Source organism: Alligator sinensis, unplaced genomic scaffold (assembly GCF_000455745.1).
Source record: "Alligator sinensis unplaced genomic scaffold, ASM45574v1 scaffold777_1, whole genome shotgun sequence".
Classification (NCBI taxonomy): Eukaryota; Metazoa; Chordata; order Crocodylia; family Alligatoridae; genus Alligator; species Alligator sinensis.
This window is the reverse complement of record NW_005841882.1, coordinates 1,454,410-1,467,604: the sequence shown is the minus strand read 5'-3', so window position 1 is coordinate 1,467,604 and position 13,195 is coordinate 1,454,410. Positions and strand designations below refer to the sequence as shown.

Here is a 13,195-nt window from a genome sequence, read left to right as displayed (position 1 = left end):
AGGAGCACGTTCAGGACACAAAAAAGGAATTAAAGATAATTCTTTTAGAAAATTTCCTGATAGTAAATCAGGTCTTTCTTGAAATATGTGATGGAGGAGGACATCAACTGTGTTCTGCAGCGCTTCCTTAGACCAGTTTTCTGTGTTAGCTCTCATGCTTATCTCCTTAGCAAACTGCAATAACTGTTGTTGTGAAATGACATACTTTAGTCCTATATGCCGCAGGAATGTTACCCATGATGTAAGGAAGGCAGTTTGATTCTTCGGTTTTGTGAGTTGTTCCAGTCTCCTAAAGAATTCTTGAGGTATGAACAGTTTTTCAGGAAGCATAACTTCAAAGACTCGTATAGTTCTGTCATAAAAATGTTTTGCAGGTTTTAGTCTATTGTTTGCATCATGAATTATCAAAAAGCTTTCTAGTTTTTCAAATAGCTGTTCCTTTATTTCTGAAGATTCCTCAATGCCAGAGAGTCTGTTCTTTAGGTAGATCAAATGCTCTACTTTTGCATCATAAGACAATGTTTCAATCTTTGGTAAAAGATGCTTCAGATACACTTCAAGATCATCCACAGGGACACAACCAACTACACTGTACAAGTCTTTTAAGTGAACTTTTTCTTCAAGAAAGGCACATAATGTTGACTGTGTCCATCTATCCACTTCAGCTGAAGGGATACTTTTTGTAAGTACATAGCAAGTTCCACATTTTGAAATATTGATGTATCGACCACTAATAGATTTATAGCATGGAAGAGACTTCAAAATATTTATGTCATCATCAGACATTAAATGACTCAAATTGCAATTGAAGTACATTAAGAGAGCTTCAAAATCACTTTCTGCTAATTTTTCAGTCTTAAATGTTGAGGTCTGGACCATATAATGTATAGCTTTCAGAATGCTTGAAGGATTATCTATGTTTGCTGTATGCCCTGACAAGAGTGGCACTAGAATATTGTCTTTGGAGCAAATTTTGTTCAAAGCAAGCTGAATACAACCTGTTTTCATTAAAGCGTGGAAAACTTTATCACTCTGCGCATTTGGGAAAACTGCTATATGCATAAGGCTAAGAGGCAACAAGACATCACACTCTGGCACAACAAGCTGATTGGCTGAGACAGTAAACTTTATACCTGGCAGCAAAGCCCAATCCTTCAAAGTATCAACAACATCATCAAATTTTGCTTTCATGTCTTCTTGATCTTCCTTCACATTTACAGATTCACTAATAAAATGCCATGCACTTTTAAGCCAAGATTCACTTGCAACATTTTCTTTCCATTTCATACAAGTTCTGGTTTTATATTCTCTAGGTAACACAGATGATAATAAATCAGCAAAACTTGTGATGTCAAAGACTTTTGCTACATCACAGCTAAGGAAAATATTACTGTATCTCAAATACAGTGTGTTCATAAACAGGTCCTTGCGAGATGGAATCAGTTCATGATATGTTGTTAAGAACTTTGGCCGCTTTGAATCAAAAACTTGCAAGACATTGTCAAGTGTAAGAAGAAGTGGCAACCCCTCAACTTGGATTTCATTCTCTTCTGCATCCTTGAAACAATAGTCAACCAGAAGTTTTAGGCTGTGAAAGAGTTTCAAGTTTGTCTGCTGAAGACGACAGGGCAACTTTCCAATGTGACAATTAGAATCTGGAGAAGAAAATGTCATCAAAAAATTGCATACATCAGCAGGAGTCACATATGTGACTGGAATATCTGCATCTACAAGACAGTGATAAAGATTTGCTGTTTCATCACAGTTATATACCAAGTTAAATCCGATTTCTAAAAGTAGATGTTTGAGTCTATAAACATTTTCTGCTACTGTCTTGCGTGTTGTGATGTTATACTCTGTGTTCTTGAGGTGCTGCAATTCATCTTGTAGCAAATTGTCAAAAAATGGCCTCCCTTTGTTTGAGGTAGACATGTTAACCCAAGTAATGATAACTGCAGAATGTAAATCAGAGCCATCAATATTTGGAGCTCGCATGACAGGTAACAGACGTTTTAAATCTTCATAAATACAGCTGTATACTGCTTTCACTAGACAATACCAATCTGGCTGAATATCAAGTCTGTTAACTGGGAAAAAAGACAAAAACTTTTTTAAAGTGTCTTTCACAACATGAATAGATGTGTTTTGTAATATTGATACTGTAGGATCAGAGCCTGGAAAATAACGTTTTTTCAATTGGATCAGCAGTTCAACATAGGCTGGTGCAATTACTGCTGTCATTAGGCTATTATTCCAGTCACTTCTTACTCCAACTCCATTATCATCACGCCATAGATTTCTTCTGGCAGAGTCTAAGGCAAAGTGTCCATTTACGTGAAAAGGTAACCCAGTCTCTAAAGATAAAGGTAAGAAGCAAAATGCCCTGTGGGGTTTTTTGTAGTTGTGAGTAATGCAAGCAGCTACTCCTCCACGTGGGAAAAGGGTGATGTCTTTATTCTTATGAGCTGATATAACACTTTTGCATACTTTCTCCATAGCTGAAAAACCAGACCTGTTGCAAATTAGCCAAGTTGTAAGGTTACTTTCAGAATCTTCAGTATCCATAGTGTAAGTAATCTGTTGTACAGGTATTTCACTTAGCTGCTTTTTTTTAGTTACACTGTCAATTACAGATGCATGGAATTGCTTCCGTTTCAATCTGTCTCCATCTGTAATTTTGCCCTGTACAGAGTACAATACATTCAGTGCTCCTGTTGTTTTTTCTATTTCACAAACAGAAATTTTTTCCATGTGATTCAAAAACATTAAAAGTTCTGCTCCATCTGTACGCAACTTATCCAGAAGATTTTGGACCATTCTGTCTGAACTTGGAACAGAGGAAATTTCTGACACTTTTGCCATTTCTCCATTTCGAAGTGGAAACCGAAACATTGTGCAATTATCCAATTTAAAGTGGTCTCCTAAGTAGAGGTCAAGTACATCTGAGAACTGCGTTCTGAAATCTGCATCTAAATCTCTAAACATGCGTCCAGGACTTACTGATGTCGCACCTGGTGCATATCTAGCATGAGGATCAAAGATACAGAGTATATTGTTTCCCGATATGAAAGAAGGACAATCAGTGATGTGATACACAGAATTGAATCCTATACCGTACTGTCCCGTTTTACATGGGTTTCCTTCTTTAGTACCTTTTCCAAGGTTCTGAATCCCTCTGATATCATCCTCTGTAAAAGGCTGATTATTGTACACACACAATGCTGGCCCTTGAAGAGGTGCCCATTTCTCATCAAATATTCTATCAACTGGATGATGTCTGGGATCAAACACAAAACAGATCTCTGTAGCTTTGGCATCATCTGCATTCTGAAGTAGCTCTTTCAGCATTTCTTTTTCTGAAGGGTACGCATTAAGAATGCTTTTAATTCTACTCGTCAATTTTTCTTTCTGTCCAAACTCAGTTCCCAAGGTAGTAAAACAGATATTAGAGGCATATCTTTCTAGAGCTTTGTGTCGCTTTGGTATCGCTCCAAGCTTTACTGCAACTTCTCTAGGAATATCAGCATGACAATATTTTACAGTTGTATCTTTAACTTTTATCCAAGGACAATCATTGTAACACAAAGATTTAGCAGATAAAAGTGCAAGACGAGTATCTGGTAACAAAATCGCACCATACTTTTTCACACAGACTTCTTGCTTCTTCTCTCTAATGAGGCCCCATATTCCTTCACTAATAATTCTCCTACAAAGTTGAAAATTTTCTTCTGTTAGCGTGTTTGTCCCTCTTTCTTGATTAATCAACTCAAGGACTAGAGCAAAATCCTCAACTGTAAAAGCATGTCTCACACCCACATTTTCAAAGAGTTCACGGAAGCTATTTTTATATTTATTAGGCAACTGGTAGAGATACGGAGCTGCTTCAAAGTTCAGATAAAAGCATACTTTCATTGGGTCAACATATGCATTTTCTACAAGAATGAAACTACATCTTTTTAACTGGTCAATGATAACTGTTTTTGTGGTTTCGTTCTGTAGCATTGCTTCATGTAGGTATTTGTAGCAAGCATTAGTGATATTCTCCTGATACAATGTAATTCCATCAAATGTTTTAGCAACTTCCAGCAACTGATTTATGACCATGTTGACAGTTGGTTTCTTAAGTAATCCCAAAAACTCTTTGACAGCTAATGACAGAGCCCCACAACCCTTAAAGGAATGAGAGTTTTCATTAAGAATTGGTTGTAAGAGACAAACTATATCTTGATGATCAGCAGTGAAAAGATCAGATGCTGAAAACATTGTTTCAGGCTGAAAATCACTACCCCGCCAGTGCAATGAAAAACCTGCCGGCTTTGTAAGGAATGGAAGGAAAGAGATCGTTTGACATTTTGCAGAAAATTCTTTGGCTCTAGGGTCATTACATTTTAGTTTTTCATCAACAAGACTCAGTATAATGCTGCTTCGGAGACAAGCTGCAGCATGATCATTTGTATTAATTTCTGCTACTGACTCTGCACGTTCTATTAGGTCTTCCCATAAAACATCATCTTTAGCCATGCCTAACTGAACAAGTTTCACCAAAATAACAAGATTAAGGTAATCCTGATTGCTGCCATAAGGAAATCTTCCATCTTCAGCATCATACAACTTTGCAACTCTTCCTTCAGGGTGTATCAATCTGGAAGGTATAACTAAAGGATGTCCTTCCAAAGAACAGGGAATACACGGAGTAACACAAAGAATTCCTGAGAATTCCTCAACCTTTTCATTGAGCACATAACGCATCAAAGGATCACGTAGCTGAGCATCAATCTGCTGAATATTAGGGAAAAAAACTTCAGAGAAGAACTGTTTCTCAGAGAAAGTGTTCTCTTGTAGTATGTATTTACATCCTGCTTCTTCAAAACCTGTCTTCACCCAAGAAGGAAGCTCTACTGCACATAGATTTTTGGATCCGGTTTTTTTAAGGTACTTCAGGAAGATTTTAAAGGCAGAAGGCCCAATGTCTGGCCTTTTCAATATTGAATCATCTAAAAACCTCACATTCTTCATGGAAACCCATGATGAACCATCAGAGAACACTTTGATCCCTTCTTTGCTTTTTGCATGAGCTATATCTTCATAAAATCCTTGACATATAATAGAAAAATCATCATGTACCGAGTCAGGATCTGGCCACACTGCACAGTAACTGTAGTCAGCTAACTCACCATTGATGGCCATGTCACGTAAAATACAGAGTGCTTCTAAATAGGCTTTTACAATAACATGTCTCATGAATACTGTGTTCCATCTTCCTTTTGTGTCTGTTTTCCAGATCTCTTTTCTATTTGAAGTAACAGCAAAGCAGCCATTGATGTGAACTGGCAACCCTGTTTTAATTCGAAGAGGCAAATAGCAGAACACTTCCCCTATGCTGTTACAACCAGGTTTCACAATCCACTTTTGTTCCTGAGTTTCAGACAGATGTACTCCTACACCACCACAGGGAACAAGTCCTAATCTTTGTCCACTTTCCTGTAATGAAAATTTGAGAGCATCCCCAGTGTCCATGCAAGAGCATATAAGCCACGATGTAGAATCAACTGTTTTTTGTGGCAGCTCATCAGCTGGCCTTTTCATCTGTCCAGATTTTGCCATTTCAAAGAAAGAAGCTGGGTCATCCTCTGGACCTCTAAAGAGAGGAGACTGCAAATCAGCAATGCGTCTAAATACATGATGAAATTCTTCTACTACAATCTGTAAGATGCATGAAGATTTTGGTGTTTCAGTGGGAAGCTTTTTACTACTGTTGCTGCAAGTCTTCATTAGTTTGGCTGCTTCTTTTAAAACACTCACTACAGGGGAAAGCAATGCTTTAGAGGTGCACACATTTTTTTTAATAGTCACAACTTCTTGTGCCATGCCAGGATCAGCTTCCTCAGTTTTCAAATACTTCAAAACCATTGAGTTGACACTCTGAGTGAATATTATCAGTCGATGTCCACAAATGCTGAATTCATCTACCAAAGTGTAAATGTCGGCTGTATTATAACAAGTGCTGCTGACCTCACTCACTTTGCCCTCCTGCTGAGTTCTAAAAGAAAGTCTGAAAAGAGTCCCATCATAGCTGTAAGGGGACTCCACTGTCAATGGTAGGTGACAACCAAATACACCCAAAAATGGTTTGAACTGATTTGGAAATTTTCGCAGCCTTTTCTGTTGTTTACTCCAGTTAATTTTGATTCCAGGATTAGATTTATCCCTAATATGTTTACTGATGTGGTTAACATTTGGGTCAAACATTATCATGAACTCTCTGCTCATAATGATGGGAATATCAGTGACATGATAAACAGAGTTAAACCCCAATCCAAATTTTCCTACTTTATCAACTTCACTTCTTTTTAGAGACTCCCCCAATCGAGTTATATTTAGAAAATCTGAGTCAGAAAATACAGAATTGTTGAAGGACCACAAAGCTGGCCCATGACACACTGCCATTCCAGGATCTAAAAGGTTCTCTCTTATATCCATATTGCGCCTCATGTCAATCATGAAATTACATTCTGTTGCATTGGCATCATCCGCATTTTGAAGCAGTTCTTTAAAAATGTCTGAAACAGAAGGATATTCCTCCAAAATGTTTTTAATTCTTACGGTGAGAGGTTCTCTTTGCCCAGATTGCTCAAAACCCATGTTTTCTGGATTAATCAATCTTGTACTGAGGCATGGCACATTTAACCACTCTGCAGTTTTCATGGGTATGTCTTCATGCACCAAGATTATTGGTTCCACAGAATCTTCAAGCAAGTCATTTAAGTCATCAACTTTGATATCACAATAACAGCATTCATGAATCGGTTTCATTGTAAGTTTGTAAGGATGTTTGCCACTATAAATAGGCATGGGTGTATTCAGATTTGCAGAAATCTGACTGCTATATAGCCATCTTATAATGCTCAGCATGATGTAGAGATTTTGTTTACTCTCCTCCTCACTGAGAGATTGCTCACTTTTTAGATATATTTTCTGAATGACCATTGAAACATGGTCTGGCGTTAACTGCTCAATTGAACCACAATATTTAAATAACTGGTGGAATTTAGTCATAGTTTTAGGCACATTATGTAGATAAGGCTGGAGATCAAGATCAGGTTCTGGCTTTATTACTGCTTGTGTAACAGAACAAAATTTTTTACCAGTCCAAACCCAGGGAAATTTCAAGGCTTTAAAGGCCTCCTTACCTTCATCTAAGTGATCATGCATAAATCCATAAATTTCAAGCAAAATATGCTGAAATTGATAATAGTCCTCATCACTAAAGGTTTTAGAACAGTGCCAATCAACCACCACCTTAAAGTGTTTTAAGACTGCTTTTATGCTAGGTTTGGTGGCAATGCCAAGTGTTCTTTCTATATTTAAATGGACATTTTCCACAAGGGGAACTGATGAACCAACTAAAATTGCATGAGCTATATCACACATTTCTGGTGGTGAACACAGATTAGAGAAATCTCCTTTCCAGACTAATGATCCTGGATAATTTGGAGGTCTTTCCTTGCATGCAGGAATCCATTTTATTTTTTTCAACATTGTTTTTGCTTCAGGTGAATGCAGCAAAGTGTGGTTCTTGTTCAAAATCATTAAAAGAGTTCTAGCTTTTCTTAATAATAAATCATGGTTTGTGATAGAATTACCCTGCAAGGTTTCAATATTATTTGCCACTCGCATAATATCATTTTCTTCAAGATTTGCTTCATTTTTTAAGCCTATTTGTCTGAGAGAATGAAGAATATCTGAAGATACTGTAAAAGTATTAGGTGGGAAGCAGATTTCTTCCTCAGCATAAAACAGATTTTGTAGTACTTCTACTTCAGGATCAAAAAGATCACTGGCTGACACTATCTTTTCTTGTGAAATTTGAATAAATGTTAGTGATGTTAGCCAATCTATCACATCTGTATTTTCATTTTTGAGGAAAGTCAGATTTTCAAGAACCCATAGCATAATCTTTGTTGATTCATCATATGAATAAAAGTCTTTTTGAATATCTTGTATGATAAACTTGAGGCAATCTGTGCTCTTTAGCTGTTCTTCTTTTAGTAGGTTAGCTAACCGAATAGTAGCTTCATCGCTGCTGTCAATTATTGGAACAGAAAGTCTTATACCAGGTGGCAGTTTGGCAGTGTGGTGCAACACCTTACAACCTTTTAATACTGTAAAAGCATTGTCGCCTTCATCAGATGATTTTTCAATTTTTTTAAATATCATTAGCTCCTGAATAATTCTTCTCTCTCTTTCATTAGCATCAGTTAAACTAGCTAAAAATCTCCTAAGAGCATCTTTATGAGATGCAGGAAATGATGCTACCCGACTGCATAGTTTCTGCAATGATAGTTTCTCCATTATTTGTAAAATGACACTTGGTAGTGGTGAATGCACATACTTTTTTAAAAGTGGATGTTGTATCGAGGTGTCTAGCTTTTTAAGTACAACTCCACCGACTTTCTGAACAATGTCTGCTAAGAATTCTGGAAGCTCTCTCTCAGATTCATCCTCTAGAATAACTGGTGATGGAGTCCTAAGTCTAATCAGTTCCACTAATGTCTCATTTTCTTCCAGCAGTGTCTTGGGGATAAGTGGCATGTCATCAAACATACTCAAATCTTCAGAAAAATGTATATATAAGTTCTTCCAAACCATCTTAAACCAGCAAACAGATGGATGATTTTTCTCTTCCGAACCTGGATACCACTGTACTACCATGTCTCTACTAGGCCACACAGTATTCATAACTTCTTTGATTAACCGGGCAAATCGTTCTGGAGTCAAATGCTGCAGCTGAGTGCATGGTCTTCCTAAAAACAAAATAAACCAGTAAAGCTATAAAAAAAAAAAAATCAAGTAATACAGATAAAACACAGTACCTATTTGCAAAAACAGAACAGAAGGAGGGCAGGAAACTAAATACATTTTTTATGCTTGTCCTCTAAAGGCATACCAGATACCAACTCAAATATTAGGGCTGTGTGAAACAGGTATGCCCCCAGATGCCCTGATTGCTGCTGCTACAGCCGGTGAATGCAAAACATTTTTCTTTTTAATTCTTTTTTTTTTTTAAGTGCCAGGAGGCTGGGGCCAGGTGGGGGATGGGACCGGGCAGGGCAGCCATGGGTGCAGAGGTAGGCATAGCCAGAGGATCCCTCCTGCAGCTCCCACAGCCAGAGGATCCCTCAAAGGCCCTGACTGCTGCTGCTACAACTGGTGAGTGGGGGGGTTGGTTTGTTTTTTTTGTGCCGGGAGGCTGGGGTTGGGTGGGGGATGAGGCTGGGCAAGGCAGCTATGGGGGCTTCTCCTGAAGCTCCCCCTGCCCAGGGAGAGGCAGGCACAGCCAGAAGAGTTGCAGGAGAACCTGCAGCCTCCCAGCTGTGCCTGCTTCTCCCTGGCCAATCCAAATCTCTGAATCTCTATGAATTTTTTCGGAATCACTTTGGAGGCTTCGGATTTGATTTGGACCTTTTAATGGGTCTCCCAATTCAATTCAGATTTGGAGATTCAGCTGCCAAATCGAGCCAAATCTCCTCTGAATCGAATCGGTGACCGAAGCTTCGCACAGCCCTATCATATATCCCCTCTCATTTCGTGAGTTGATTAAAATCAAATATACTTCATATTAGTACAAATCCAACAATAAGATGGTAACTAATTGTCATGTTATTACTTCTGTTAGTTTTGCAAAGTCTTCAGGCACACAAAAACAGCTGCAGAGTTAATATTCATACATATACATACAGTATGGTTGCACATATAGTCTTTAACTTTTATACTTACACTCCCTGACCTATAAATCCAATTACTAGTTCCTTCTACTAACGGTTTAGATGTGTGCGATTTAAATGCAGGGGTCATCAATGTTTTTTCAGTGGCAGATAGGAATCACCCAGCTTGGATGTGAGCCCCTGCTGCTGAAGCCCTCTGGCTTTGGGCTGGATCCAATGGCTCTGAGGATCACAGCTGGCACACAAGCCACAGATTGCTGACCCCTGATTTAGTGCAACCAGAAAAGTTAGGGGCAACCCTATGTACTAGCCCAGACTGAACACTAACTATACTGTAACAGTCATTAACAAAATATAATAAATGCTAAATATGAGATTAAAAATACAAGAGTAAATGTGAGTTTGTTTTTAAATTCTTACAGTAGAAAAATGTATTTGTTTAAAATATAGTTTTTGAATTATTATACATTATCCATAAACAGATCATCATTAAACCTTGCAAAATATCTGTGGAACAGACTTATTATTCCCAGTTCATAAACGGAAAAAGACAGTAATTTATTTCTCAACCTGACACTAGAAGATAATGACAGAGCCAGGAATAGAACATACTGGGTACATTTATACATGCTATTAATACAACAAAATAACTCTGGTGCAGTTCACACCAGAGTCAGCTGCTCCCGAACACAGCAGGAAGCCTGAGCCTACAGGCTAGCAGGGAGCCTGGTAGGGGAAAGCGGGGGAGCTTTGGTTCAAGCACCCCCACCACCATTTTTAAGCATGGGGACACTGATAAACGAGACACAGGAGGCTGCTGGAGTACAGTAATTGCCACACTCCAGCAAATTTGATTAATCAAGCCCGCTCTGACACGCTGAATTCCAACTCATCGGAGTAGCCTCTGCACTCATGTACAGGTACCCATAGACAGCAACCCTCAGAAGAGAGATTGGAATCTGGGGTGGCAGGGCATGGAAACATGGCAAGGAATCCACCTCCTAAAATAAAACTAAAATTTTGTTGCTTAATTCTTAAAATAGTAAGTCCCCCAAAATAGTGAATATTGCTTTAGGCTCTGAAGTATCAACTTATATTCATTAAAAATAAGAAGTTAATATAGAGAGTCTCAATGGGGTAGATAAGTGGTGGCCAACATTTTTGGCAGGTATGCCACAACTTAATCCCTATCACCTCCGAGTGATTCATGGCACTCAGAGAGGCATATGTGATAACGCCTGCACCAAAATGGAGGCAGAGGGCTCAAATCTCTGGTTACATGAAGCATAGAATGGTGGGTGGGGGAAGGATGCTGCAGAGAGAGAAGTGTCACCACCAAAAGCCAAGTTAACCCTACTCTCATCTCATAAGCACTGCAATTTTATATGGCAAGTGAGGACCCAAAGCCCTGAATTCAGCAGCAGGTACAGGACCAGAAGGGTTAAGCTAGTTCTTGACAGCAATACTGGGCATCTTCTCACTTCACTACCCTGGCACAACCTATTCCATGCAGCCACAGATTGAGTCCACCTGCCTCAGTTCTGGTGCTTTCTTTTCCAGAGACTTGAGTCCAAGTCTCAAGCAAGACACGCACATCAGTTGCTCGTGTCACTTGTGTCAGGCATGCCATGGGCTGCCACCACTTGGGTAGATTAATAAGCAGAACATTTTATTCAGGTCTTTAACAGCTATTAGTCCTCACACTTCAAGCATATAGCTCAGATATACAACTTAGAGATTCACATTTGAAATAATGGTGTTATTTTTTAAATGAAAACTTGATTTAGAAATTCTGGAAATCTTCCCAGGATACACAAGTATATTTAAACAAAATTAATACCAATTAGTAAGCATAACTTAATGAAGATATTGTTACTAACATTCTTAATAAAAAGAGTGCTAACTTCATTACCTTCTCTCAATTATTAGACATTTTTTGCTAAATTATTCAGATTCTTTTTAGATGAAAGCCAAGGCAGAAAGAACATGTAATCAAATCCACACAAATGCCAGGCTTCAATCCAGTAAAATATTCAGTCACATCATACCTGAAAATCCCCAGAGAAGCTGTTGGGCTAGAATATAATTAAATGAGTTTTTTCAGAAAAATATTCCAAACCTGTGATTTACATAACAGTAGCAACAAGCCTGCCTCTGACAATAAAAGTCCATGCTTATGGAGTGAAAATTAATTTATGCTTTTTTGTACAACAGCCATGGATGAATCCATCCTGCCATCTGAAAGTAACTATGTAAGAGATTTTTTTTTTTTTTTTTTATAAGTTATGGAGGGATTTTGACGAAACAGATGTTGCAGTCAGCCAGAAAAGATCCCTACTAGTGGATACTTTAAAGAAAAAATGGAAGGCTTTATGAAGCTACAAATCAGAGAAATCAGAGAAAGCGCCAATAAACTACAGTTATGTAAATAATTCCTTTTTTTCAAAAAAAGAACAAAAAAGTTATAGATGTAATTATTAGAACAAGTCCATATCCAATCATATAGAAAAAAAACATTTGCAACAATAGATACATGTTAAAGTACTGGCCACTGAGCCTTAATTTTATAAGGAGATGTTCTATCGTGTCTTTGGTCATAGCCAATACACTTAAGAAAAATAGAAATAAGTCTGTAAGTAATGTTATCTGCATTTGGGGTTACAAAGTTTATTCAGTTTGCAATGTAGAGATCAAGGAAAAACAAGGGAGATGATAAAAGGTGGAGGGCGTCTCGTAGTTGAGTCCTGGAGGAAAGGGGAAGCTTCTTCCTTGATTTCATAGGAAGGGACCTCGGAAGATCATAGAGTCCAGCCCCCCGCCCAAAGGGCAGGAAGTCAGCTGGGGTCATAGGATCCCAGCAAGATAAGCATCCAGTTTCATCTTGAAGGTGTTCAATGTAGGTGCTTGAACCACCTCCGGTGGCAGGCTGTTCCAGACCTTGGGGGCTCGGACAGTAAAGAAATTCTTCCTTATGTCCAGCCTGAAACGATCTTGAAGTAGTTTGTGACCATTCGACCTCGTCATCCCTTGGGGCGCTCTGGTGAACAAACGTTCCCCCAGATGCTGGTGGTCACCCCTGATAAACTTGTAGGTGGCCATCAGATCACCCCTGACCCTGCGCTTTTTCAGGCTAAAGAGCCCCAGGGCTCTCAGCCTGTCATTGTAGGGTCTGCTTCCCCGACCTCTGATCATGCGCGTGGCTCTTCTCTGGACTCTCTCAAGCTTCTCCACATCCTTTTTGAATTGTGGAGCCCAAAACTGGACACAGTACTCCAGCTGCGGCCTCACTAAGGCCGAGTACAAGGGGAGAATGACGTCCCGGGATTTGCTTGAGAAGCATCTATGGATGCAAGCCAGCGTTTTGGTCGCTTTACTAGCCGCCGCATCGCATTGCAGGCTCATGTTCATCTTGTGGTCAATGATGACCCCCAAGTCTCTTTCTTCCATAGTGCTAGCCAACATAGCACTGC

At 38.9% G+C, this 13,195-nt stretch overlaps 1 protein-coding gene across 1 annotated transcript in view; it reads right to left on the bottom strand.

Moving 5' to 3' along the window:
• SACS (sacsin molecular chaperone) overlaps positions 1-13,195 on the bottom strand; it is a 59,231-nt gene that overhangs the window by 4,475 nt on the left and 41,561 nt on the right. The window contains 1 exon segment of the mRNA XM_006039436.3: positions 1-8,804. Within this exon segment, the coding sequence (XP_006039498.1) occupies positions 1-8,804 (8,804 nt within the window).